This window comes from Pan paniscus, chromosome 8 (genome assembly GCF_029289425.2).
Source record: "Pan paniscus chromosome 8, NHGRI_mPanPan1-v2.0_pri, whole genome shotgun sequence".
NCBI classification, from domain to species: Eukaryota; Metazoa; Chordata; class Mammalia; order Primates; family Hominidae; genus Pan; species Pan paniscus.
In genome coordinates this window covers 49,818,465-49,845,412 of record NC_073257.2, presented here as the reverse complement: position 1 = coordinate 49,845,412, position 26,948 = coordinate 49,818,465, and the positions used below count along the sequence as shown (strand labels likewise).

At 35.2% G+C, this 26,948-nt stretch overlaps 1 protein-coding gene across 1 annotated transcript in view; it reads right to left on the bottom strand.

Annotated features, from left to right (window-relative positions):
• The window catches only part of ANKRD30A (ankyrin repeat domain 30A), a 136,064-nt gene that overhangs the window by 45,303 nt on the left and 63,813 nt on the right, over positions 1-26,948 (bottom strand). Inside the window, exons 30-42 of the mRNA XM_055092658.1 lie at positions 24,687-24,748; positions 23,148-23,238; positions 19,616-19,644; positions 19,450-19,522; positions 15,402-15,430; positions 15,231-15,303; positions 12,917-12,978; positions 11,378-11,468; positions 7,846-7,874; positions 7,680-7,752; positions 3,612-3,640; positions 3,441-3,513; positions 1,127-1,188 (exon numbers count right to left, since the gene is read on the bottom strand). Of these exons, the coding sequence (XP_054948633.1) occupies positions 1,127-1,188; positions 3,441-3,513; positions 3,612-3,640; positions 7,680-7,752; positions 7,846-7,874; positions 11,378-11,468; positions 12,917-12,978; positions 15,231-15,303; positions 15,402-15,430; positions 19,450-19,522; positions 19,616-19,644; positions 23,148-23,238; positions 24,687-24,748 (776 nt within the window). The remainder of the gene's footprint in view (positions 1-1,126; positions 1,189-3,440; positions 3,514-3,611; positions 3,641-7,679; positions 7,753-7,845; positions 7,875-11,377; positions 11,469-12,916; positions 12,979-15,230; positions 15,304-15,401; positions 15,431-19,449; positions 19,523-19,615; positions 19,645-23,147; positions 23,239-24,686; positions 24,749-26,948) is intronic.

The window sequence follows — 26,948 nt, the reverse complement described above, 5'->3', positions numbered from 1 at the left end:
CCTCATCAAAAATAAATAAGACATTTCAAACAAAATACAACACATTTGCTACTTGCCAGGACACATACCGCATTAAACATTTAAAATATTCACGATCATAGAACTGTTGAGTGTTAAAAATCATGCATGTCACGAACAGAACTTTTAGAGTCTGTCATAGAATGTATGTACAGAATTTGAAAAAGCTGCTTTCTTTCGGTAAACAGGGACTTAAAATAAGCAACATGTTTTTGACAAAATTTTTGGTGAGAGAAAAAGTGTTTGAATAGAATGTAAATGCAGTAAGAAAAAAATTATGTCACATCTAAATGAAAGCAAACAAGTGTTAAAGTCTTTTTGTCTAATAAAATGTCAGATAAAATCTACCTATTGACTTCCACCCTTTGCTGTTACCATCAGGCAGCAGCTGCTTGTTTTTAAGAGGTCAGATACTTTCTATGTCTTTCCGCCGTTGTGACCTTAAAATACATCACTATTATTTGACGCTCATGCTGCTGCAGCTTGACTGCCATAAGGGGACTCAAGGAGTTCTATTTGTGAAAATATAATTTACGTTTTTCAAAAGACTACTCAACCAATACTCTTGTTATTATACTCCCACAAGGTTTCCTATTCCTCATGCTTTTCTTTCTGCTGAAATGTTCCTTCAGATCTATACTGAACAATAAAGATATGTCAATACGTTCAAGTCCCAGGCATTAACTTTTCAGGTCCCAACTTTTACAATATTGCAGTTTAAAGTGTCTCTCTATGAATACAATTAGAACTTTTGTACCTCTAGATATAAGACAGAATCATATATTTGCTCATAGCTGGACTCAGTGTAATTCTTTTGCTTTTAGACAAACGTACTCCAGATCCCATGTGAATTTCTAGTGAATTCTAAGCCTTAGTTTTTACACTATACCACTTTGGCTTCTTAAATTAATCGTACAAATTCCCAGAATTTCACTGTGAAGCAGTAATCTACTTAGCACATAGATTCTCCATTAAGCATATACTGAAAAATATCAAAAATAATTTGGGGGTGACACATGCAGAGGTGAGAAAATAAAGTCTAAGCATCTGATTTATGTTTTCATATCATGCAATACTAATATTTAAAAAAATCAACAACACATGGTACCTCAGAATCCCAAGAATTTTCTTCATCGTCCTTTTGTTTGGATTCTGATGGGAGTATCTCACCTATAAAAGGTTAATCACAGATACATTCATGAGATCATTTATCTACTAAAAATTTTAAAAACATATACAAATCTACTTTCATTCACGAATCTGTGGTTTTTCCTCTGTGGCCCGTATATTCTTTTTGTTGATTACAATGACTACTTCTATAGTCATTCCAATAGAATTCAAACCTAAAGAGTCTGAAAATTAACATTATTTCATTAGAATGCAGAAAAATAGAAATTTAACTAACTTGTATGAATTATCTCTTCACAAAGCAGTCATATCCTATTCTCCTGTGAAACAAAGTATGCCCTAGGTTTCCTGTTCATTCAGAAAACTGTAATTACCTAACATCTCTCATTTCTTTGTTACTTTTTATTTGGTAGTATTACTTACGTTGATTGACTCAGCAATCTCTCTTACATAGTTCTTCAAAAAAGATGATTTATCAATGAATAAGATGTTTTAGAAATATTAACTTTTTGATGTCAGTCAACTATATGTCCAACCCTTTTACATTTCAGTATGCTATGACAGTGTGTTTTGCGTGCGTCTATGCTTTAGGAAGATAAGCTTAAAAAACTTTTATTGCGTATAAATTAAGAACTGCTTCATTTACAATGACACACTTCTTCCCTAATGCAACAATATCTTCAGAGTCAGCTTGTGACACCTTGGAGAAACATCAGAAATGTATAGGAAAATATAATTGCCTTAAGTAACCTAATGTTCCCACATGTAATAGGATAAAATCAAGGCCCACTCAAGACTTGACGAGTTCTCAGGGACATAAGACAGAAAAAGAATTTATACCAAAAATAACGTCCAGTTTTCTTTATCAGCACAAAGTACAAATTACAACTATTTGAATCAGGTTCAGGAAAAAAAGCAAACGTGGACAACTAAAACTTAAAAGACCGTTTCATCACTATGCATATGTTTATCATTTGACATCCATCAACTGTATACCTGGTTTTCAAAAGTAAATTTAACTTGTGATCTCAGCGTAGCTCATGTTCACAATTCATGCAGAGGGTCCAAGAAACTCAAATCACACTTTGGTAAGTCACCATTTTCACTCATTTTTAGAAGCGTACCCTGGATCGTTTCAGAGATCTAACGTGTTGCCACACCATAGCTCTAAGAAGCTGTGGGGCACAGTTCAAATTCTTAGTGGAGTGTATGATTGCACAAGGAAATACTTTAAATATTTTACTTTTAGTTTCTAATGACTAAGAAATCAGCAGATAAAACTAACTTTTTAAAGACTCCCAAATCTGCATGTTTTCAGTTTTATTTATTACTTATCGGCATAAAAATTGTGCAATTAACTATGGTACTGTCATACAGTGGAATTTTATAAATAACCTAATATTTAAAAACACAATTAATTGTGTCCTTTATGGATGTCTCTAAAAATTATAATGCTGATCAAAAAAGAATGTTGCCGAACATTACACTCTACAACCGTGTACACATTAGAAGTTGAAAAAAATTGTACATATTAAATATGACCACGCACACATGTTGTAAAATGTTTAAACATGCATAAGAAGAGTTTCTAAAAATAGTTTAGAATATTGGTTACTTCTAGGCAATAAATGGTACTAGTGTAAAAGGACTCTAAAGCCAAATGCTTCAGAATCACAGTTTCATGAAAAAGTGTGTTTATCAAATATTCACAAAGAAATGAATAATTCCTTTCCTCATCTTTACAAGGGAAAGTTACCACACATACACGCAGGCACACACAGGCACACACGCAGACACACACACACACACACACACACACAAACACACAGAGTTCACTAGTCCGAGTTACTGATTTTCTTAGGATTCTCAAAGTGACAACACCAGAAACAAGGTAATTCATGTTAAAACACAAGGGTTATATCAGTAAAAGATGGGATCCCCGAAGTAAACCGTGGTATTTGAATCAAGCTTCGAAGAGCTAAAAAAAGAAATTGGAGTTCCAACATTCACCTTCTTGAATCCTTAAGAAATACAGAAGTTCAAAATAGAAAACATTACAGTTTCAGGATACAAAAGTAGAAACATCTGAGATTAAGGCTACATTTTTAAAAAAAGATATTGAAAATTACTGTGCTTGTAATACCAGCTCTTCAAACATCAATACCAGTATTGGCATTACCTAGATCAAATCTTTTCATCAAAGTTGAAAAAAATAAAGCATTGGGGATAGAAGGACCATCAAAATGTCCAATATTGAAATATTGGTCTTTGCATAGTTACATTGAAAAATTTACCTGCTCTCAATGTTTGTTCATTCTTCAATTCCAAGGCTTTATTTGGAACAGACTTTTGCATTTCAATGGCAGGCTAAATGGGGTTGGAAGCAAAATGATTAATGAAGAATGTATACTTCACAAAATACATAGTTAATAAGTCATTCAAAATGAAATCATAAAACTAAATACCTCGAAGGCAGATGGCTTCTCGGGAGGCTCTAAAAAGCAAAAGAGATTTATCATCAATCATAAGTAAATATGACAAGCCAGCCACAAATGAATGCCGTGATAGTATCTAACTGACTCCTCTTGCTCCAATTGGAGAATGAATACTTTAGATTTGGAAAGTTTTCTTTTGGTTTGTTTAGGACACACACACGACAAGAATACACTGAAGAAAATTTAAATAGAGGTTTCACAGATCATGCAGCTAAGAATTCAAAAGCGAGATTGTGTTTCACATGTAAAAAGGGTTGATATGAGAAAATAAATGTCAAAGCTGAACATGGAATGCTACGCCACGTACTTAATGAAACACATTAGAATCACTTATATTATTCCATTCATCCTGTTCTTTAATATAGCCTATCTTCGGAAAGGTACATAGTTATGATGAGAGTTCAGCCGCATGTAGAACTGACATCTCGTCACTGAAGTGTTATGAATTGATCAGCTTGGATATACACTTAGGTCATAATACTAAATATGAATATTCGTTTTTTTCCATAACCAGACGGTGTAATCACATGCCTATATTTCTGTATCCTCTACTTTATCCATCTGAATGCTTCTTGATCCACTCATGCAAGAAGATGTGTAAAACTCATCATGGAAATAATCTATACTAAGCTTTCAATATTGACATATTTATATAAAAATTTATTGCAATAGATTAAATAAACATAAAGAACTTTTTTTATATTGTTAAGTCACCACAATATTTATCTTAAAAAGCAATCTTATTATTCAAGTATAAATTCAGTATTTTTTCAGTTCCTACAATTCGTCTGGTTCGGTGTATCATTAGTCTATAATAAATTTTTGTGGAATGGCAATTTTACCAAAACAACACACTTCCTTAAACATAAACCCAGTGTTCTTAGTTTCCAATATATCTCATTTCAATAGCTAACATCAACAAAATATATGTATTTGTCATGCCTGATTGTAACAGAGAAACCTAATGAGTCACTGTGGTGCCCCCAATTCTAGTAGGACTCCTGCTTCCGGTAGTCTCTGGAGTGCCCACGGTCTACATTCTGGAGTGCAAATAATCTACATGAATCTGAAGTGAGTTCACTCAACTGTTCTTCTCAGAGTCTCCAGAATTACCTGCCTACATTCTTTCTTGTTTGTCCCCTGTTACCTGCCTAGAATGCTTCTACTAACAAAAAAAAAAAAAACAAAAAAAACATAGAAAATTTTAAAAAAATCTCTAATTGTGTAGAATTCTTCCCATCCAACACTGTTTCAAATTTATTTGTTCAACACTTCCTTTCTCTTTGTTTAGTGATAGTATCTTAAATCTATAATTTCTGTTTATCATTTTCTTCTTCTTCTCTGGCTAAAAGCATACCCAGAAATAAAAGCAATATAATGCATTCTCTTGACCCTGTTATGTCTTGACCTTCTATCCAACTGCTCTTCTTCCACTTTTTTCCCATGAAAGGCCTCTCCTTTTGCTACTCAGAGCAAGCTCCAAGGACCACCAGCAGCAGCATCGCCTGAGAAATTATAAGAAATGCGTGCCACCACGTCCGGCTAATTTTTTGTATTTTTAGTAGAGACAGGGTTTCACGGTGTTAGTCAGGATGGTCTCCATCTCCTCACCCAGTGATCTGCCAGTCATGGCCTCCCAACATGCTGGGATTACAGGCGTGAGCCACCACACCCGGTCACCATTTTTTAAATAAATATGTGTAACTATCTTTTGTTTATGTTTTCTAAAGTAATGTGGTTGACAATTATATTAGGTATACTTTAAATATAAAACTGCTGGAGTTACAACCAGATGGTTTATTCTCAAGGCATCAATATCTTCTGAACTAGCATGTGAAGCCGTGGGGAATTTACACAATTTATATGAGAAATGTGATCATGAACTGAACTACTTCTTCCCATGTAAACAGATGAAAAGTCTAGATCCTCTCTAGGGAAAAAGAGAGCACAGTGCCATGAGACACAAAATGAATCTGTAACCAACTCTTTTCATAATAAACAAAATTTTGATTTTGTTTGATTTATATCTTTTTAAAAAAGAAAAAGAGAAAAAAGACTCAGACGTGCAACTTCAGACATTATTTCATATACAAGAGCCCATTTGTTATTTGGCACTTTAAAACCTTACGCATTTTTGAAAATTCCTGTTCTAACTTCTGATCTGAGCATCTCTGAAGTTCAACAAATACACCGGGGGCCTAATAGTTGACATAATAATGTTCCTATTTCTCCTATTTACTGATATTTTCTAAAAAGTGTAAACTAAAATTTTTCAGACTCATGACATGTCACAATGTCATAATTTTCATGGTTAACGAGTAACCGTTGTAATGCATATTGGAAAGTAGGACTTTTCCAATTCGTGTATTTTAAATATTTTCATTTTAATTTCTAACATTGGATGAAGCAGTAAATACTCCCACTTCAGTAAAAGCTCTGTGATATCAGCTGCCATTTAATGTCGACTTTTAGTGGCTAGGAAACACAGTCTAATTAAATGTGTTTTAGAGTTAACATGGCAAACTATGAGGCCTTAAATCAAAGCAGAGCTAATTGTATTGAGTACATCTAAAATATTCGATAAGCAAACAAGGAAGTTCCAGGACAATACGTACAGTGTACAACTATTTATTGAGAATTCCAGACATCGGCCGGGCACGGTGCCTCACGCCTGTAATTCCAGTACTTTGGGAGGCCGAGACGGGCGGATCACAAGGTCAGGAGATCCAGATCAGACCATCCTGGCTAACACACTGAAACCCTGTCTCTACTAAAAATACAAAACATTAGCTGGGCGTGGTGGCAGGCGCCTGGAGTCCCAGCTACTCGGGAGGCTGAGGCAGGAGAATGGCGTGAACCCGGGAGGCAGAGCTTGCATGAGCCGAGATCGCGCCACGGCACTCCAGCCTGGGCGAGCTCAAAAAAACAAAAACAAAACAAAACAAAAAAACTGAAGAAAAAAATACAAACAAAAAAAAAAGAAGAAAATTTAAGACATGAAAACAAATTCTACACGTAGCCTATAAGACATGAAAACAAATTCTACACATAGTCTATAACCACAAATATGTTGTGAGCTTTTGTGTTTTTATTTCTTTGCTTTTTCAGATGGAGTCTCACTCTGTCACTCAGGCTAAAGTGGCACGAGCTCGGCTCATGCAACTTCTGCCTCCTAGGTTCAAGCCCTTCTCCTGCCTCAGCCTCCAGAGTAGCTGAGATTACAGGCACCCACCACCACAACCGGCTATTTTTTGTTATTTTTAGTAGAGATGGAGTTTCACTAATTTGACTAGACTGGTCTGGGACTCCTGACCTTAACTTATCTGCCCGCCTTTGTCTCCCAAAATGCTAGGATTACAGGCACGTGCCACCGTGCACGGCCTATTGTAAAATGTTGTAAACGTTCATGGGAATGACAACAAAAACTAATTCAGGCTCTTTTGTACCTCTAGGCAATTCATTACAGTAGCATTAAAAGACACCAAGGCCAAATGCTTTGGGGTCACTGTTCTAAAACACCGTGTCTAGCCAAGAGTCATCAAGTAATGATTGCTTGACTTATTTTTTAAAATTATAAGTCACACACACATACAGTCATCTAATCAAAAAAAAAAAACTGATTTTCTTAAGATTCTCAGAGTGGCAACACTCACAACTGTCATGTCAGCAAGTGAAACTTTCTTCTAAGTAAAGATCATAATTCCAATCAGCTTTGAACCACTGCAAATATTTCACAGTCTCAAAATTCACCTGCCTTAAAACCAAGCGCGTACAGAAATTGCAAATTGGAAACTTTATCCTATCAGGACATTAAAGTAGAACCGCATGAGGTAAAGCAGAATTTTTTTTCTAAATCTCTAAATCTTAGGCTTGTAAATGGCATTTTCTCAAACAGAAATACTCACATTGGCATTATTTGTATCGACATTTCCCGTCGAATTATGAATAGAAAACAACATTGGGAATGAAAAGTCTCGCAGCATTTCAAATATTTTAATATTCTTCTTTCCGGAGTAAAATTGAAATTACAAAATTTACCTGCTTTGAAAGTTTGCATGTCCATCAATTCTAAGGCTTTAGTGAGAATAGAAACTTTCATTCCGCAGGTAGCCTAAATGGGTTTGGAAACAAAACAATTAATATACAATGTATACTTCATAAAATATGTAGTTAATACTCAAGATAAAAATATAAAAGTTATTACCTTCAGAAGACCATCTTTATCAGGAGACTCTAAAAGAAAAGGGACATATATAATTGATTGTATGCAAGCTTGACAAAGCCTACCGAACATTCATGCAGTGTCAATATGAAGATGAATCCTCATGCTTGGATTGCAAAAGGGATTACACTAGCTTTTGGGGTCTTTTGGGTTATTGCATTTGTTATCATGCCAACGTGACAGAAATATACCTAAGAAAATTTGAAAACTAGATTTCATCAAACATGCCGTGAGGATTTCAACATTGAAAATATATTTAAGGTGACAATAACTAAAGCAGAAATATGCTAATATCAGTAAGAGAAAGCGGCCATATAAGGAAAGAAGTTGTATTTAACAAGATGACCAAGTCATGCCACACCCCACCAAAACAGAATAAATGACTAAGCTAATGGGAGAATGCTATGGCATATTGTTAAGGAAACACGTCAGAATCACTTATGTCAATATATACATGTAGCTATTATGTTCTTCAATTTGTCCTGGAGTTTAGGAATTGCAAATGTGTGATGAGAGTTCAAAGGTACAATGTACTTATCATTGCAGAGAAGGTTCTAAATTCAGCAGCATATCTACTTATAGAATAAAAATTAATAAATATATTCATTTTTGTACCTCTGTGAAATACGAGTATTTTTACATTCATAGGGTTCTCTAGTTTAGTCCTCTTAAAATTTCCTGATCCACTTATACAAAAAGGTCCAAGCGTACCCATCAACAAACCAATACAGGCCAGGTGCAGTGGCTCATGCCTGTAATTCCAGCACTTTAGAAGGCCGAGGAGGGCGGATCTCTGGAGGCCAGGGGTTCCAAACCAGCCTGGCCAAAATCACTATTTTGGAAACACTGTCCCCACTAAAATTACAAAAATCAACCAGGTATGGTGGCACATGCCTGTAATCTCAGCTACTTGGGTGCCTGAGGTACCAGAATCACTTGAACCCAGGAGGTGGAGGTTGCAGTGAGCCAAGATCATGCCATTGCACTCCAGCCTGGATGACAGAGCCAGACTCTGTCTCTTAAAAAGAAAAAACATGTAATGTGAAAGTATCAAAAAGTAGAAGTAAACTTCCAGAGGCTTTTTAGATATCATTCACCTGCATATTTCAACGTTACAATAATGTAATATCGCCTCACCACAAGCTCCGCCTCCCGGGTTCACGCCATTCTCTTGTCTCAGCCTCCGGAGTAGCTGGGACTACAGGCACCCACCACCACGCCCGGCTGATTTTTTGTATTTCTAGTAGAGGTGGGGTTTCACCATGTTAGCCAGGATGGTCTGGATCTCCTGACCTCGTGATCCACCCACCTTGGCCTCCCAAAGTGCTGGGATTACAGGCGTGAGCCACCACACCTGGCCTGAAATCTTAAAATAAATGAAAAACAAGCTAATCGCTGAACAAAAATTAAAAAGTTGCTGTAGAATGACAACAACACTGTACAACCATTTATATATGATTTTTGCAAAAAGTGTTAATACCAATATGTATATGCTGACTGCTAAGGAGAAAACTGATCTGGAATCACAGGAGCAAATCATGACACTGAGAAAATAAATGCAAAAGCTGAACGTAGAATGCTACACCATGTGTCTTTAAGGCAACACATTATAATAATTTATATCATTGCATTACAAACATTCATCATGTTCTTTAATATGTCCTGTCATTGAGAAGCCACACAGTTCAGATAAGAGTTCAGCGGAATGTAGAATTGACATCACATCAGAAAAAGTGTTATGAATTGATCTGCTTGGATATATACTTAGAGCATAATTTTAAATATAAATATTCCTTGATTTTCATACCCATATACTGGAATAGTATGCCAACATTTTTGTAATTTCTAGCTTAGTTATCTCAATATCTCTTAATCCACTCATGGAGGAAGATGTACAAATCTCATCAGGAATGGCAAATTTAATAAGCTTTCAATATTGATGTATTTCATTTAAATTTACTTGCAACAGACTTTTAAACATTAATAACATTTTCTATGTTAAAATCAGTAAAATACCTACGAATAACAACAATTTAGGTATTCAAGTCATAAATTCAGAGTTTTATGGTTTTTCAAATTAGTCTGGTTTCGTGTGGCATGTTATTTACTAATGAGGTTTTATAAAATGGCAATTTTACCAACACAATTTGCTTCCTTAAAAATAAAGCCAAGGTTCTTACATTCAAGTATATCTTATTCAAATTGTGAACGTCAAAAACATACATACATACATACATCTATATATATATATCTATATATTGATGCCTCATATTAATAAAGATTATTAGTGAGTCACTGAGGTTTAGTCCAATTCTAGTAATCCTCATGATTCCAGTAGTCTCCAGAGCACCCACACTCTAACAGTCTGCAGTAAATCTTTTCTAAATGCTTCCGAAGTGAGCTCACTCCATTTTCCTTCGTAGAAAATCCAAAATCATCTGGTTGGCTTCTCTCTTGTCCCCTGCTTCCTGCCTCACAATCTCTCTGTTTAGCAAAAATAATCACTAGACTTGTGCTCTTGATTCTTCCCATTCGACACCTGTTAAAATTATTTTTTCCCACTCTTTCCTTTTACTTTGTTGAGTGGTAGTGTCTTCCACCTATAATTTCTATTGCGTTGCCCCTTTCTTCTTCTCCCCTGACTAAAAACGTCCTCAAAATTAAGAGCACCATAATGCTTTCTCCTGACCTTTTCTGTCCTGACCTTCTATCCAGTTGCTCTTCTTCCACATTTTTCCCACAAAAGGCCTCTCCTCTTACTACCCAGAGCAACGTCCAAGGACCACCAGCATCAGCATCGCCTGAGAACTTTTTAAAAATGCAGAATCCCAAGTCGGCTGAATCTCAGTGTGAATTGTTAACAAAGTTTTCAGCTGACTTTCTAAAGTTTGAAAACCTCTGGTCTATACGGAGTGTATATGACAAATTATATACATGTGTGGCCGTGCAGATATGCTTATTCTCACCTATTGCAAATAGAACACAGCTCTCCATGGTCAGGTGCTTCCATCCCTAATGGCTTCCCACCAGTGAGAAAGACATTAAGAGTCAGAATATTTTTGCTGTAATTCTCTGGTAAATTTTGGTACTAGAAGGTCACTTTATATTCTTCCCAAATTTCTAACCATACCCGATCTTTTCCTAAACAATCATTTCATTTTATCATCCTCCATTACATAAACCTGCTTCTTGTTCCCTTATGTACTCTCTGTACGCTCTGTCTTTCTCAGTCTTCATTTGCTCTATTACTACTTTCTTCTTTCTTATTTTCTCATTTTCCTCAGGTCTTGCAATATCTTGAATTTAAACTAATAATTCAGCTCCTCTTCAGCACTCTCAGTATAGTCTGTTGCCAACGCCTGATGAGACACATAGCTTATGACCATTGCACTTCTCTTTTTTTCGATGGTTTGCATTTAGGAGGTAATTTTCTTCAGCTACTAGAGGATATCCTTCCTCATCAGTTTGGAGAAATATTTGGTCAAATGATTTTTAAATATAAAACGGTTCTTACCTTCTAATTTTCCGTTTATTTTATCTATTTCTTTTTGACGTGTAGCCTTGGGTAAACACACATCCTTCTGTGAAACAGTCTCACAGAGACTCTGTTAAAAGTAATAGCAATAAGTAGTTTCAATGGATAGATCCTAGTAATGAAGAGTATCACAATTTCCTAATTAAATTCTTTTTTAAAAACACAATTTCCTCCTTTGCAAACAATTCGACTTAAGAGCAGATACATGTAGAAACCCAACACATTTTGATAGAAAACCTCACATAACCCTCTCTATATCAAGCTCATCTTTACGTTCATGTGGCCATTAACTCGGTGACTGAGCAGGAAAAACAAATCACCTTCACAAAAAAATTCACTCGTGCATATTGCAAAAAGTATCTCTCTTAAAAATATCTAACTTATGTTCTAGTCCTCATCAAAAATAAATAAGACATTTCAAACAAAATACAACACATTTGCTACTTGCCAGGACACATACCGCATTAAACATTTAAAATATTCACGATCATAGAACTGTTGAGTGTTAAAAATCATGCATGTCACGAACAGAACTTTTAGAGTCTGTCATAGAATGTATGTACAGAATTTGAAAAAGCTGCTTTCTTTCGGTAAACAGGGACTTAAAATAAGCAACATGTTTTTGACAAAATTTTTGGTGAGAGAAAAAGTGTTTGAATAGAATGTAAATGCAGTAAGAAAAAAATTATGTCACATCTAAATGAAAGCAAACAAGTGTTAAAGTCTTTTTGTCTAATAAAATGTCAGATAAAATCTACCTATTGACTTCCACCCTTTGCTGTTACCATCAGGCAGCAGCTGCTTGTTTTTAAGAGGTCAGATACTTTCTATGTCTTTCCGCCGTTGTGACCTTAAAATACATCACTATTATTTGACGCTCATGCTGCTGCAGCTTGACTGCCATAAGGGGACTCAAGGAGTTCTATTTGTGAAAATATAATTTACGTTTTTCAAAAGACTACTCAACCAATACTCTTGTTATTATACTCCCACAAGGTTTCCTATTCCTCATGCTTTTCTTTCTGCTGAAATGTTCCTTCAGATCTATACTGAACAATAAAGATATGTCAATACGTTCAAGTCCCAGGCATTAACTTTTCAGGTCCCAACTTTTACAATATTGCAGTTTAAAGTGTCTCTCTATGAATACAATTAGAACTTTTGTACCTCTAGATATAAGACAGAATCATATATTTGCTCATAGCTGGACTCAGTGTAATTCTTTTGCTTTTAGACAAACGTACTCCAGATCCCATGTGAATTTCTAGTGAATTCTAAGCCTTAGTTTTTACACTATACCACTTTGGCTTCTTAAATTAATCGTACAAATTCCCAGAATTTCACTGTGAAGCAGTAATCTACTTAGCACATAGATTCTCCATTAAGCATATACTGAAAAATATCAAAAATAATTTGGGGGTGACACATGCAGAGGTGAGAAAATAAAGTCTAAGCATCTGATTTATGTTTTCATATCATGCAATACTAATATTTAAAAAAATCAACAACACATGGTACCTCAGAATCCCAAGAATTTTCTTCATCGTCCTTTTGTTTGGATTCTGATGGGAGTATCTCACCTATAAAAGGTTAATCACAGATACATTCATGAGATCATTTATCTACTAAAAATTTTAAAAACATATACAAATCTACTTTCATTCACGAATCTGTGGTTTTTCCTCTGTGGCCCGTATATTCTTTTTGTTGATTACAATGACTACTTCTATAGTCATTCCAATAGAATTCAAACCTAAAGAGTCTGAAAATTAACATTATTTCATTAGAATGCAGAAAAATAGAAATTTAACTAACTTGTATGAATTATCTCTTCACAAAGCAGTCATATCCTATTCTCCTGTGAAACAAAGTATGCCCTAGGTTTCCTGTTCATTCAGAAAACTGTAATTACCTAACATCTCTCATTTCTTTGTTACTTTTTATTTGGTAGTATTACTTACGTTGATTGACTCAGCAATCTCTCTTACATAGTTCTTCAAAAAAGATGATTTATCAATGAATAAGATGTTTTAGAAATATTAACTTTTTGATGTCAGTCAACTATATGTCCAACCCTTTTACATTTCAGTATGCTATGACAGTGTGTTTTGCGTGCGTCTATGCTTTAGGAAGATAAGCTTAAAAAACTTTTATTGCGTATAAATTAAGAACTGCTTCATTTACAATGACACACTTCTTCCCTAATGCAACAATATCTTCAGAGTCAGCTTGTGACACCTTGGAGAAACATCAGAAATGTATAGGAAAATATAATTGCCTTAAGTAACCTAATGTTCCCACATGTAATAGGATAAAATCAAGGCCCACTCAAGACTTGACGAGTTCTCAGGGACATAAGACAGAAAAAGAATTTATACCAAAAATAACGTCCAGTTTTCTTTATCAGCACAAAGTACAAATTACAACTATTTGAATCAGGTTCAGGAAAAAAAGCAAACGTGGACAACTAAAACTTAAAAGACCGTTTCATCACTATGCATATGTTTATCATTTGACATCCATCAACTGTATACCTGGTTTTCAAAAGTAAATTTAACTTGTGATCTCAGCGTAGCTCATGTTCACAATTCATGCAGAGGGTCCAAGAAACTCAAATCACACTTTGGTAAGTCACCATTTTCACTCATTTTTAGAAGCGTACCCTGGATCGTTTCAGAGATCTAACGTGTTGCCACACCATAGCTCTAAGAAGCTGTGGGGCACAGTTCAAATTCTTAGTGGAGTGTATGATTGCACAAGGAAATACTTTAAATATTTTACTTTTAGTTTCTAATGACTAAGAAATCAGCAGATAAAACTAACTTTTTAAAGACTCCCAAATCTGCATGTTTTCAGTTTTATTTATTACTTATCGGCATAAAAATTGTGCAATTAACTATGGTACTGTCATACAGTGGAATTTTATAAATAACCTAATATTTAAAAACACAATTAATTGTGTCCTTTATGGATGTCTCTAAAAATTATAATGCTGATCAAAAAAGAATGTTGCCGAACATTACACTCTACAACCGTGTACACATTAGAAGTTGAAAAAAATTGTACATATTAAATATGACCACGCACACATGTTGTAAAATGTTTAAACATGCATAAGAAGAGTTTCTAAAAATAGTTTAGAATATTGGTTACTTCTAGGCAATAAATGGTACTAGTGTAAAAGGACTCTAAAGCCAAATGCTTCAGAATCACAGTTTCATGAAAAAGTGTGTTTATCAAATATTCACAAAGAAATGAATAATTCCTTTCCTCATCTTTACAAGGGAAAGTTACCACACATACACGCAGGCACACACAGGCACACACGCAGACACACACACACACACACACACACACAAACACACAGAGTTCACTAGTCCGAGTTACTGATTTTCTTAGGATTCTCAAAGTGACAACACCAGAAACAAGGTAATTCATGTTAAAACACAAGGGTTATATCAGTAAAAGATGGGATCCCCGAAGTAAACCGTGGTATTTGAATCAAGCTTCGAAGAGCTAAAAAAAGAAATTGGAGTTCCAACATTCACCTTCTTGAATCCTTAAGAAATACAGAAGTTCAAAATAGAAAACATTACAGTTTCAGGATACAAAAGTAGAAACATCTGAGATTAAGGCTACATTTTTAAAAAAAGATATTGAAAATTACTGTGCTTGTAATACCAGCTCTTCAAACATCAATACCAGTATTGGCATTACCTAGATCAAATCTTTTCATCAAAGTTGAAAAAAATAAAGCATTGGGGATAGAAGGACCATCAAAATGTCCAATATTGAAATATTGGTCTTTGCATAGTTACATTGAAAAATTTACCTGCTCTCAATGTTTGTTCATTCTTCAATTCCAAGGCTTTATTTGGAACAGACTTTTGCATTTCAATGGCAGGCTAAATGGGGTTGGAAGCAAAATGATTAATGAAGAATGTATACTTCACAAAATACATAGTTAATAAGTCATTCAAAATGAAATCATAAAACTAAATACCTCGAAGGCAGATGGCTTCTCGGGAGGCTCTAAAAAGCAAAAGAGATTTATCATCAATCATAAGTAAATATGACAAGCCAGCCACAAATGAATGCCGTGATAGTATCTAACTGACTCCTCTTGCTCCAATTGGAGAATGAATACTTTAGATTTGGAAAGTTTTCTTTTGGTTTGTTTAGGATACACACACGACAAGAATACACTGAAGAAAATTTAAATAGAGGTTTCACAGATCATGCAGCTAAGAATTCAAAAGCGAGATTGTGTTTCACATGTAAAAAGGGTTGATATGAGAAAATAAATGTCAAAGCTGAACATGGAATGCTACGCCACGTACTTAATGAAACACATTAGAATCACTTATATTATTCCATTCATCCTGTTCTTTAATATAGCCTATCTTCGGAAAGGTACATAGTTATGATGAGAGTTCAGCCGCATGTAGAACTGACATCTCGTCACTGAAGTGTTATGAATTGATCAGCTTGGATATACACTTAGGTCATAATACTAAATATGAATATTCGTTTTTTTCCATAACCAGACGGTGTAATCACATGCCTATATTTCTGTATCCTCTACTTTATCCATCTGAATGCTTCTTGATCCACTCATGCAAGAAGATGTGTAAAACTCATCATGGAAATAATCTATACTAAGCTTTCAATATTGACATATTTATATAAAAATTTATTGCAATAGATTAAATAAACATAAAGAACTTTTTTTATATTGTTAAGTCACCACAATATTTATCTTAAAAAGCAATCTTATTATTCAAGTATAAATTCAGTATTTTTTCAGTTCCTACAATTCGTCTGGTTCGGTGTATCATTAGTCTATAATAAATTTTTGTGGAATGGCAATTTTACCAAAACAACACACTTCCTTAAACATAAACCCAGTGTTCTTAGTTTCCAATATATCTCATTTCAATAGCTAACATCAACAAAATATATGTATTTGTCATGCCTGATTGTAACAGAGAAACCTAATGAGTCACTGTGGTGCCCCCAATTCTAGTAGGACTCCTGCTTCCGGTAGTCTCTGGAATGCCCACGGTCTACATTCTGGAGTGCAAATAATCTACATGAATCTGAAGTGGGTTCACTCAACTGTTCTTCTCAGAGTCTCCAGAATTACCTGCCTACATTCTTTCTTGTTTGTCCCCTGTTACCTGCCTAGAATGCTTCTACTAACAAAAAAAAAAAAAAATAGAAAATAGAAAAAAACCTCTGAAGAATTCTTCCCATCCAACACTGTTTCAAATTTATTTGTTCAACACTTCCTTTCTCCTTGTTTAGTGATAGTATCTTAAATCTATAATTTCTGTTTATCATTTTCTTCTTCTTCTCTGGCTAAAAGCATACCCAGAAATAAAAGCAATATAATGCATTCTCTTGACCCTGTTATGTCTTGACCTTCTATCCAACTGCTCTTCTTCCACTTTTTTCCCATGAAAGGCCTCTCCTTTTGCTACTCAGAGCAAGCTCCAAGGACCACCAGCAGCAGCATCGCCTGAGAAATTATAAGAAATGCGTGCCACCACGTCCGGCTAATTTTTTGTATTTTTAGTAGAGACAGGGTTTCACCGTGTTAGTCAGGATGGTCTCCATCTCCTCACCTAGTGATCTGTCAGTCACGGCCTCCCAACATGCTGGGATTACAGGCGTGAGCCACCGCACCCGGTCACCATTTTTTAAATAAATATGTGTAACTATCTTTTGTTTATGTTTTCTAAAGTAATGTGGTTGACAATTATATTAGGTATACTTTAAATATAAAACTGCTGGAGTTACAACCAGATGGTTTATTCTCAAGGCATCAATATCTTCTGAACTAGCATGTGAAGCCGTGGGGAATTTACACAATTTATATGAGAAATGTGATCATGAACTGAACTACTTCTTCCCATGTAAACAGATGAAAATTCTAGATCCTCTCTAGGGAAAAAGAGAGCACAGTGCCATGAGACACAAAATGAATCTGTAACCAACTCTTTTCATAATAAACAAAATTTTGATTTTGTTTGATTTATATCTTTTTAAAAAAGAAAAAGAGAAAAAAGACTCAGACGTGCAACTTCAGACATTATTTCATATACAAGAGCCCATTTGTTATTTGGCACTTTAAAACCTTATGCATTTTTGAAAATTCCTGTTCTAACTTCTGATCTGAGCATCTCTGAAGTTCAACAAATACACCGGGGGCCTAATAGTTGACATAATAATGTTCCTATTTCTCCTATTTACTGATATTTTCTAAAAAGTGTAAACTAAAATTTTTCAGACTCATGACATGTCACAATGTCATAATTTTCATGGTTAACGAGTAACCGTTGTAATGCATATTGGAAAGTAGGACTTTTCCAATTCGTGTATTTTAAATATTTTCATTTTAATTTCTAACATTGGATGAAGCAGTAAATACTCCCACTTCAGTAAAAGCTCTGTGATATCAGCTGCCATTTAATGTCGACTTTTAGTGGCTAGGAAACACAGTCTAATTAAATGTGTTTTAGAGTTAACATGGCAAACTATGAGGCCTTAAATCAAAGCAGAGCTAATTGTATTGAGTACATCTAAAATATTCGATAAGCAAACAAGGAAGTTCCAGGACAATACGTACAGTGTACAACTATTTATTGAGAATTCCAGACATCGGCCGGGCACGGTGCCTCACGCCTGTAATTCCAGTACTTTGGGAGGCCGAGACGGGCGGATCACAAGGTCAGGAGATCCAGATCAGACCATCCTGGCTAACACACTGAAACCCTGTCTCTACTAAAAATACAAAACATTAGCTGGGCGTGGTGGCAGGCGCCTGGAGTCCCAGCTACTCGGGAGGCTGAGGCAGGAGAATGGCGTGAACCCGGGAGGCAGAGCTTGCGTGAGCCGAGATCGCGCCACGGCACTCCAGCCTGGGCGAGCTCAAAAAAACAAAAACAAAACAAAACAAAAAAACTGAAGAAAAAAATACAAACAAAAAAAAAGAAGAAAATTTAAGACATGAAAACAAATTCTACACGTAGCCTATAAGACATGAAAACAAATTCTACACATAGTCTATAACCACAAATATGTTGTGAGCTTTTGTGTTTTTATTTCTTTGCTTTTTCAATTGGAGTCTCACTCTGTCACTCAGGCTAAAGTGGCACAAGCTCGGCTCATGCAACTTCTGCCTCCTAGGTTCAAGCCATTCTCCTGCCTCAGCCTCCAGAGTAGCTGAGATTACAGGCACCCACCACCACAACCGGCTATTTTTTGTTATTTTCAGTAGAGATGGAGTTTCACTAATTTGACCAGGCTGGTCTGGGACTCCTGACCTTAACTTATCTGCCCGCCTTTGTCTCCCAAAATGCTAGGATTACAGGCACGTGCCACCGTGCACGGCCTATTGTAAAATGTTGTAAACGTTCATGGGAATGACAACAAAAACTAATTCAGGCTCTTTTGTACCTCTAGGCAATTCATTACAGTAGCATTAAAAGACACCAAGGCCAAATGCTTTGGGGTCACTCTTCTAAAACACCGTGTCTAGCCAAGAGTCATCAAGTAATGATTGCTTGACTTATTTTTTAAAATTATAAGTCACACACACACACAGTCATCTAATCAAAAAAAAAACTGATTTTCTTAAGATTCTCAGAGTGGCAACACTCACAACTGTCATGTCAGCAAGTGAAACTTTCTTCTAAGTAAAGATCATAATTCCAATCAGCTTTGAACCACTGCAAATATTTCACAGTCTCAAAATTCACCTGCCTTAAAACCAAGCGCGTACAGAAATTGCAAATTGGAAACTTTATCCTATCAGGACATTAAAGTAGAACCGCATGAGGTAAAGCAGAATTTTTTTTCTAAATCTCTAAATCTTAGGCTTGTAAATGGCATTTTCTCAAACAGAAATACTCACATTGGCATTATTTGTATCGACATTTCCCGTCGAATTATGAATAGAAAACAACATTGGGAATGAAAAGTCTCGCAGCATTTCAAATATTTTAATATTCTTCTTTCCGGAGTAAAATTGAAATTACAAAATTTACCTGCTTTGAAAGTTTGCATGTCCATCAATTCTAAGGCTTTAGTGAGAATAGAAACTTTCATTCCGCAGGTAGCCTAAATGGGTTTGGAAACAAAACAATTAATATACAATGTATACTTCATAAAATATGTAGTTAATACTCAAGATAAAAATATAAAAGTTATTACCTTCAGAAGACCATCTTTATCAGGAGACTCTAAAAGAAAAGGGACATATATAATTGATTGTATGCAAGCTTGACAAAGCCTACCGAACATTCATGCAGTGTCAACATGAAGATGAATCCTCATGCTTGGATTGCAAAAGGGATTACACAAGCTTTTGGGGTCTTTTGGGTTATTGCATTTGTTATCATGCCAACGTGACAGAAATATACCTAAGAAAATTTGAAAACTAGATTTCATCAAACATGCCGTGAGGATTTCAACATTGAAAATATATTTAAGGTGACAATAACTAAAGCAGAAATATGCTAATATCAGTAAGAGAAAGCGGCCATATAAGGAAAGAAGTTGTATTTAACAAGATGACCAAGTCATGCCACACCCCACCAAAACAGAATAAATGACTAAGCTAATGGGAGAATGCTATGGCATATTGTTAAGGAAACACGTCAGAATCACTTATGTCAATATACACATGTAGCTATTATGTTCTTCAATTTGTCCTGGAGTTTAGGAATTGCAAATGTGTGATGAGAGTTCAAAGGTACAATGTACTTATCATTGCAGAGAAGGTTCTAAATTCAGCAGCATATCTACTTATAGAATAAAAATTAATAAATATATTCATTTTTGTACCTCTGTGAAATACGAGTATTTTTACATTCATAGGGTTCTCTAGTTTAGTCCTCTTAAAATTTCCTGATCCACTTATACAAAAAGGTCCAAGCGTACCCATCAACAAACCAATACAGGCCAGGTGCAGTGGCTCATGCCTGTAATTCCAGCACTTTGGAAGGCCGAGGAGGGCGGATCTCTGGAGGCCAGGGGTTTCAAACCAGCCTGGCCAAAATCACTATTTTGGAAACACTGTCCCCACTAAAATTACAAAAATCAACCAGGTATGGTGGCACATGCCTGTAATCTCAGCTACTTGGGTGCCTGAGGTACCAGAATCACTTGAACCCAGGAGGTGGAGGTTGCAGTGAGCCAAGATCATGCCATTGCACTCCAGCCTGGATGACAGAGCCAGACTCTGTCTCTAAAAAAGAAAAAACATGTAATGTGAAAGTATCAAAAACTAGAAGTAAACTTCCAGAGGCTTTTTAGATATCATTCACCTGCATATTTCAACGTTACAATAATGTAATATCGCCTCACCACAAGCTCCGCCTCCCGGGTTCACGCCATTCTCTTGTCTCAGCCTCCGGAGTAGCTGGGACTACAGGCACCCACCACCACGCCCGGCTGATTTTTTGTATTTCTAGTAGAGGTGGGGTTTCACCATGTTGGCCAGGATGGTCTGGATCTCCTGACCTCGTGATCCACCCACCTTGGCCTCCCAAAGTGCTGGGATTACAGGCGTGAGCCACCACACCTGGCCTGAAATCTTAAAATAAATGAAAAACAAGCTAATCGCTGAACAAAAATTAAAAAGTTGCTGTAGAATGACAACAACACTGTACAACCATTTATATATGATTTTTGCAAAAAGTGTTAATACCAATATGTATATGCTGACTGCTAAGGAGAAAACTGATCTGGAATCACAGGAGCAAATCATGACACTGAGAAAATAAATGCAAAAGCTGAACGTAGAATGCTACACCATGTGTCTTTAAGGCAACACATTATAATAATTTATATCATTGCATTACAAACATTCATCATGTTCTTTAATATGTCCTGTCATTGAGAAGCCACACAGTTCGGATAAGAGTTCAGCGGAATGTAGAATTGACATCACATCAGAAAAAGTGTTATGAATTGATCTGCTTGGATATATACTTAGAGCATAATTTTAAATATAAATATTCCTTGATTTTCATACCCATATACTGGAATAGTATGCCAACATTTTTGTAATTTCTAGCTTAGTCATCTCAATATCTCTTAATCCACTCATGGAGGAAGATGTACAAATCTCATCAGGAATGGCAAATTTAATAAGCTTTCAATATTGATGTATTTCATTTAAATTTACTTGCAACAGACTTTTAAACATTAATAACATTTTCTATGTTAAAATCAGTAAAATACCTACGAATAACAACAATTTAGGTATTTAAGTCATAAATTCAGAGTTTTATGGTTTTTCAAATTAGTCTGGTTTCGTGTGGCATGTTATTTACTAATGAGGTTTTATAAAATGGCAATTTTACCAACACAATTTGCTTCCTTAAAAATAAAGCCAAGGTTCTTACATTCAAGTATATCTTATTCAAATTGTGAACGTCAAAAACATACATACATACATACATCTATATATATATATCTATATATTGATGCCTCATATTAATAAAGATTATTAGTGAGTCACTGAGGTTTAGTCCAATTCTAGTAATCCTCATGATTCCAGTAGTCTCCAGAGCACCCACACTCTAACAGTCTGCAGTAAATCTTTTCTAAATGCTTCCGAAGTGAGCTCACTCCATTTTCCTTCGTAGAAAATCCAAAATCATCTGGTTGGCTTCTCTCTTGTCCCCTGCTTCCTGCCTCACAATCTCTCTGTTTAGCAAAAATAATCACTAGACTTGTGCTCTTGATTCTTCCCATTCGACACCTGTTAAAATTATTTTTTCCCACTCTTTCCTTTTACTTTGTTGAGTGGTAGTGTCTTCCACCTATAATTTCTATTGCGTTGCCCCTTTCTTCTTCTCCCCTGACTAAAAACGTCCTCAAAATTAAGAGCACCATAATGCTTTCTCCTGACCTTTTCTGTCCTGACCTTCTATCCAGTTGCTCTTCTTCCACATTTTTCCCACAAAAGGCCTCTCCTCTTACTACCCAGAGCAACGTCCAAGGACCACCAGCATCAGCATCGCCTGAGAACTTTTTAAAAATGCAGAATCCCAAGTCGGCTGAATCTCAGTGTGAATTGTTAACAAAGTTTTCAGCTGACTTTCTAAAGTTTGAAAACCTCTGGTCTATACGGAGTGTATATGACAAATTATATACATGTGTGGCCGTGCAGATATGCTTATTCTCACCTATTGCAAATAGAACACAGCTCTCCATGGTCAGGTGCTTCCATCCCTAATGGCTTCCCACCAGTGAGAAAGACATTAAGAGTCAGAATATTTTTGCTGTAATTCTCTGGTAAATTTTGGTACTAGAAGGTCACTTTATATTCTTCCCAAATTTCTAACCATACCCGATCTTTTCCTAAACAATCATTTCATTTTATCATCCTCCATTACATAAACCTGCTTCTTGTTCCCTCATGTACTCTCTGTACGCTCTGTCTTTCTCAGTCTTCATTTGCTCTATTACTACTTTCTTCTTTCTTATTTTCTCATTTTCCTCAGGTCTTGCAATATCTTGAATTTAAACTAATAATTCAGCTCCTCTTCAGCACTCTCAGTATAGTCTGTTGCCAACGCCTGATGAGACACATAGCTTATGACCATTGCACTTCTCTTTTTTTCGATGGTTTGCATTTAGGAGGTAATTTTCTTCAGCTACTAGAGGATATCCTTCCTCATCAGTTTGGAGAAATATTCGGTCAAATGATTTTTAAATATAAAACGGTTCTTACCTTCTAATTTTCCGTTTATTTTATCTATTTCTTTTTGACGTGTAGCCTTGGGTAAACACACATCCTTCTGTGAAACAGTCTCACAGAGACTCTGTTAAAAGTAATAGCAATAAGTAGTTTCAATGGATAGATCCTAGTAATGAAGAGTATCACAATTTCCTAATTAAATTCTTTTTTAAAAACACAATTTCCTCCTTTGCAAACAATTCGACTTAAGAGCAGATACATGTAGAAACCCAACACATTTTGATAGAAAACCTCACATAACCCTCTCTATATCAAGCTCATCTTTACGTTCATGTGGCCATTAACTCGGTGACTGAGCAGGAAAAACAAATCACCTTCACAAAAAAATTCACTCGTGCATATTGCAAAAAGTATCTCTCTTAAAAATATCTAACTTATGTTCTAGTCCTCATCAAAAATAAATAAGACATTTCAAACAAAATACAACACATTTGCTACTTGCCAGGACACATACCGCATTAAACATTTAAAATATTCACGATCATAGAACTGTTGAGTGTTAAAAATCATGCATGTCACGAACAGAACTTTTAGAGTCTGTCATAGAATGTATGTACAGAATTTGAAAAAGCTGCTTTCTTTCGGTAAACAGGGACTTAAAATAAGCAACATGTTTTTGACAAAATTTTTGGTGAGAGAAAAAGTGTTTGAATAGAATGTAAATGCAGTAAGAAAAAAATTATGTCACATCTAAATGAAAGCAAACAAGTGTTAAAGTCTTTTTGTCTAATAAAATGTCAGATAAAATCTACCTATTGACTTCCACCCTTTGCTGTTACCATCAGGCAGCAGCTGCTTGTTTTTAAGAGGTCAGATACTTTCTATGTCTTTCCGCCGTTGTGACCTTAAAATACATCACTATTATTTGACGCTCATGCTGCTGCAGCTTGACTGCCATAAGGGGACTCAAGGAGTTCTATTTGTGAAAATATAATTTACGTTTTTCAAAAGACTACTCAACCAATACTCTTGTTATTATACTCCCACAAGGTTTCCTATTCCTCATGCTTTTCTTTCTGCTGAAATGTTCCTTCAGATCTATACTGAACAATAAAGATATGTCAATACGTTCAAGTCCCAGGCATTAACTTTTCAGGTCCCAACTTTTACAATATTGCAGTTTAAAGTGTCTCTCTATGAATACAATTAGAACTTTTGTACCTCTAGATATAAGACAGAATCATATATTTGCCCATAGCTGGACTCAGTGTAATTCTTTTGCTTTTAGACAAACGTACTCCAGATCCCATGTGAATTTCTAGTGAATTCTAAGCCTTAGTTTTTACACTATACCACTTTGGCTTCTTAAATTAATCGTACAAATTCCCAGAATTTCACTGTGAAGCAGTAATCTACTTAGCACATAGATTCTCCATTAAGCATATACTGAAAAATATCAAAAATAATTTGGGGGTGACACATGCAGAGGTGAGAAAATAAAGTCTAAGCATCTGATTTATGTTTTCATATCATGCAATACTAATATTTAAAAAAATCAACAACACATAGTACCTCAGAATCCCAAGAATTTTCTTCATCGTCCTTTTGTTTGGATTCTGATGGGAGTATCTCACCTATAAAAGGTTAATCACAGATACATTCATGAGATCATTTATCTACTAAAAATTTTAAAAACATATACAAATCTACTTTCATTCACGAATCTGTGGTTTTTCCTCTGTGGCCCGTATATTCTTTTTGTTGATTACAATGACTACTTCTATAGTCATTCCAATAGAATTCAAACCTAAAGAGTCTGAAAATTAACATTATTTCATTAGAATGCAGAAAAATAGAAATTTAACTAACTTGTATGAATTATCTCTTCACAAAGCAGTCATATCCTATTCTCCTGTGAAACAAAGTATGCCCTAGGTTTCCTGTTCATTCAGAAAACTGTAATTACCTAACATCTCTCATTTCTTTGTTACTTTTTATTTGGTAGTATTACTTACGTTGATTGACTCAGCAATCTCTCTTACACAGTTCTTCAAAAAAGATGATTTATCAATGAATAAGATGTTTTAGAAATATTAACTTTTTGATGTCAGTCAACTATATGTCCAACCCTTTTACATTTCAGTATGCTATGACAGTGTGTTTTGCGTGCGTCTATGCTTTAGGAAGATAAGCTTAAAAAACTTTTATTGCGTATAAATTAAGAACTGCTTCATTTACAATGACACACTTCTTCCCTAATGCAACAATATCTTCAGAGTCAGCTTGTGACACCTTGGAGAAACATCAGAAATGTATAGGAAAATATAATTGCCTTAAGTAACCTAATGTTCCCACATGTAATAGGATAAAATCAAGGCCCACTCAAGACTTGACGAGTTCTCAGGGACATAAGACAGAAAAAGAATTTATACCAAAAATAACGTCCAGTTTTCTTTATCAGCACAAAGTACAAATTACAACTATTTGAATCAGGTTCAGGAAAAAAAGCAAACGTGCACAACTAAAACTTAAAAGACCGTTTCATCACTATGCATACGTTTATCATTTGACATCCATCAACTGTATACCTGGTTTTCAAAAGTAAATTTAACTTGTGATCTCAGCGTAGCTCATGTTCACAATTCATGCAGAGGGTCCAAGAAACTCAAATCACATTTTGGTAAGTCACCATTTTCACTCATTTTTAGAAGCGTACCCTGGATCGTTTCAGAGATCTAACGTGTTGCCACACCATAGCTCTAAGAAGCTGTGGGGCACAGTTCAAATTCTTAGTGGAGTGTATGATTGCACAAGGAAATACTTTAAATATTTTACTTTTAGTTTCTAATGACTAAGAAATCAGCAGATAAAACTAACTTTTTAAAGACTCCCAAATCTGCATGTTTTCAGTTTTATTTATTACTTATCGGCATAAAAATTGTGCAATTAACTATGGTACTGTCATACAGTGGAATTTTATAAATAACCTAATATTTAAAAACACAATTAATTGTGTCCTTTATGGATGTCTCTAAAAATTATAATGCTGATCAAAAAAGAATGTTGCCGAACATTACACTCTACAACCGTGTACACATTAGAAGTTGAAAAAAATTGTACATATTAAATATGACCACGCACACATGTTGTAAAATGTTTAAACATGCATAAGAAGAGTTTCTAAAAATAGTTTAGAATATTGGTTACTTCTAGGCAATAAATGGTACTAGTGTAAAAGGACTCTAAAGCCAAATGCTTCAGAATCACAGTTTCATGAAAAAGTGTGTTTATCAAATATTCACAAAGAAATGAATAATTCCTTTCCTCATCTTTACAAGGTAAAGTTACCACACATACACGCAGGCACACACAGGCACACACGCAGACACACACACACACACACACACACACAAACACACAGAGTTCACTAGTCCGAGTTACTGATTTTCTTAGGATTCTCAAAGTGACAACACCAGAAACAAGGTAATTCATGTTAAAACACAAGGGTTATATCAGTAAAAGATGGGATCCCCGAAGTAAACCGTGGTATTTGAATCAAGCTTCGAAGAGCTAAAAAAAGAAATTGGAGTTCCAACATTCACCTTCTTGAATCCTTAAGAAATACAGAAGTTCAAAATAGAAAACATTACAGTTTCAGGATACAAAAGTAGAAACATCTGAGATTAAGGCTACATTTTTAAAAAAAGATATTGAAAATTACTGTGCTTGTAATACCAGCTCTTCAAACATCAATACCAGTATTGGCATTACCTAGATCAAATCTTTTCATCAAAGTTGAAAAAAATAAAGCATTGGGGATAGAAGGACCATCAA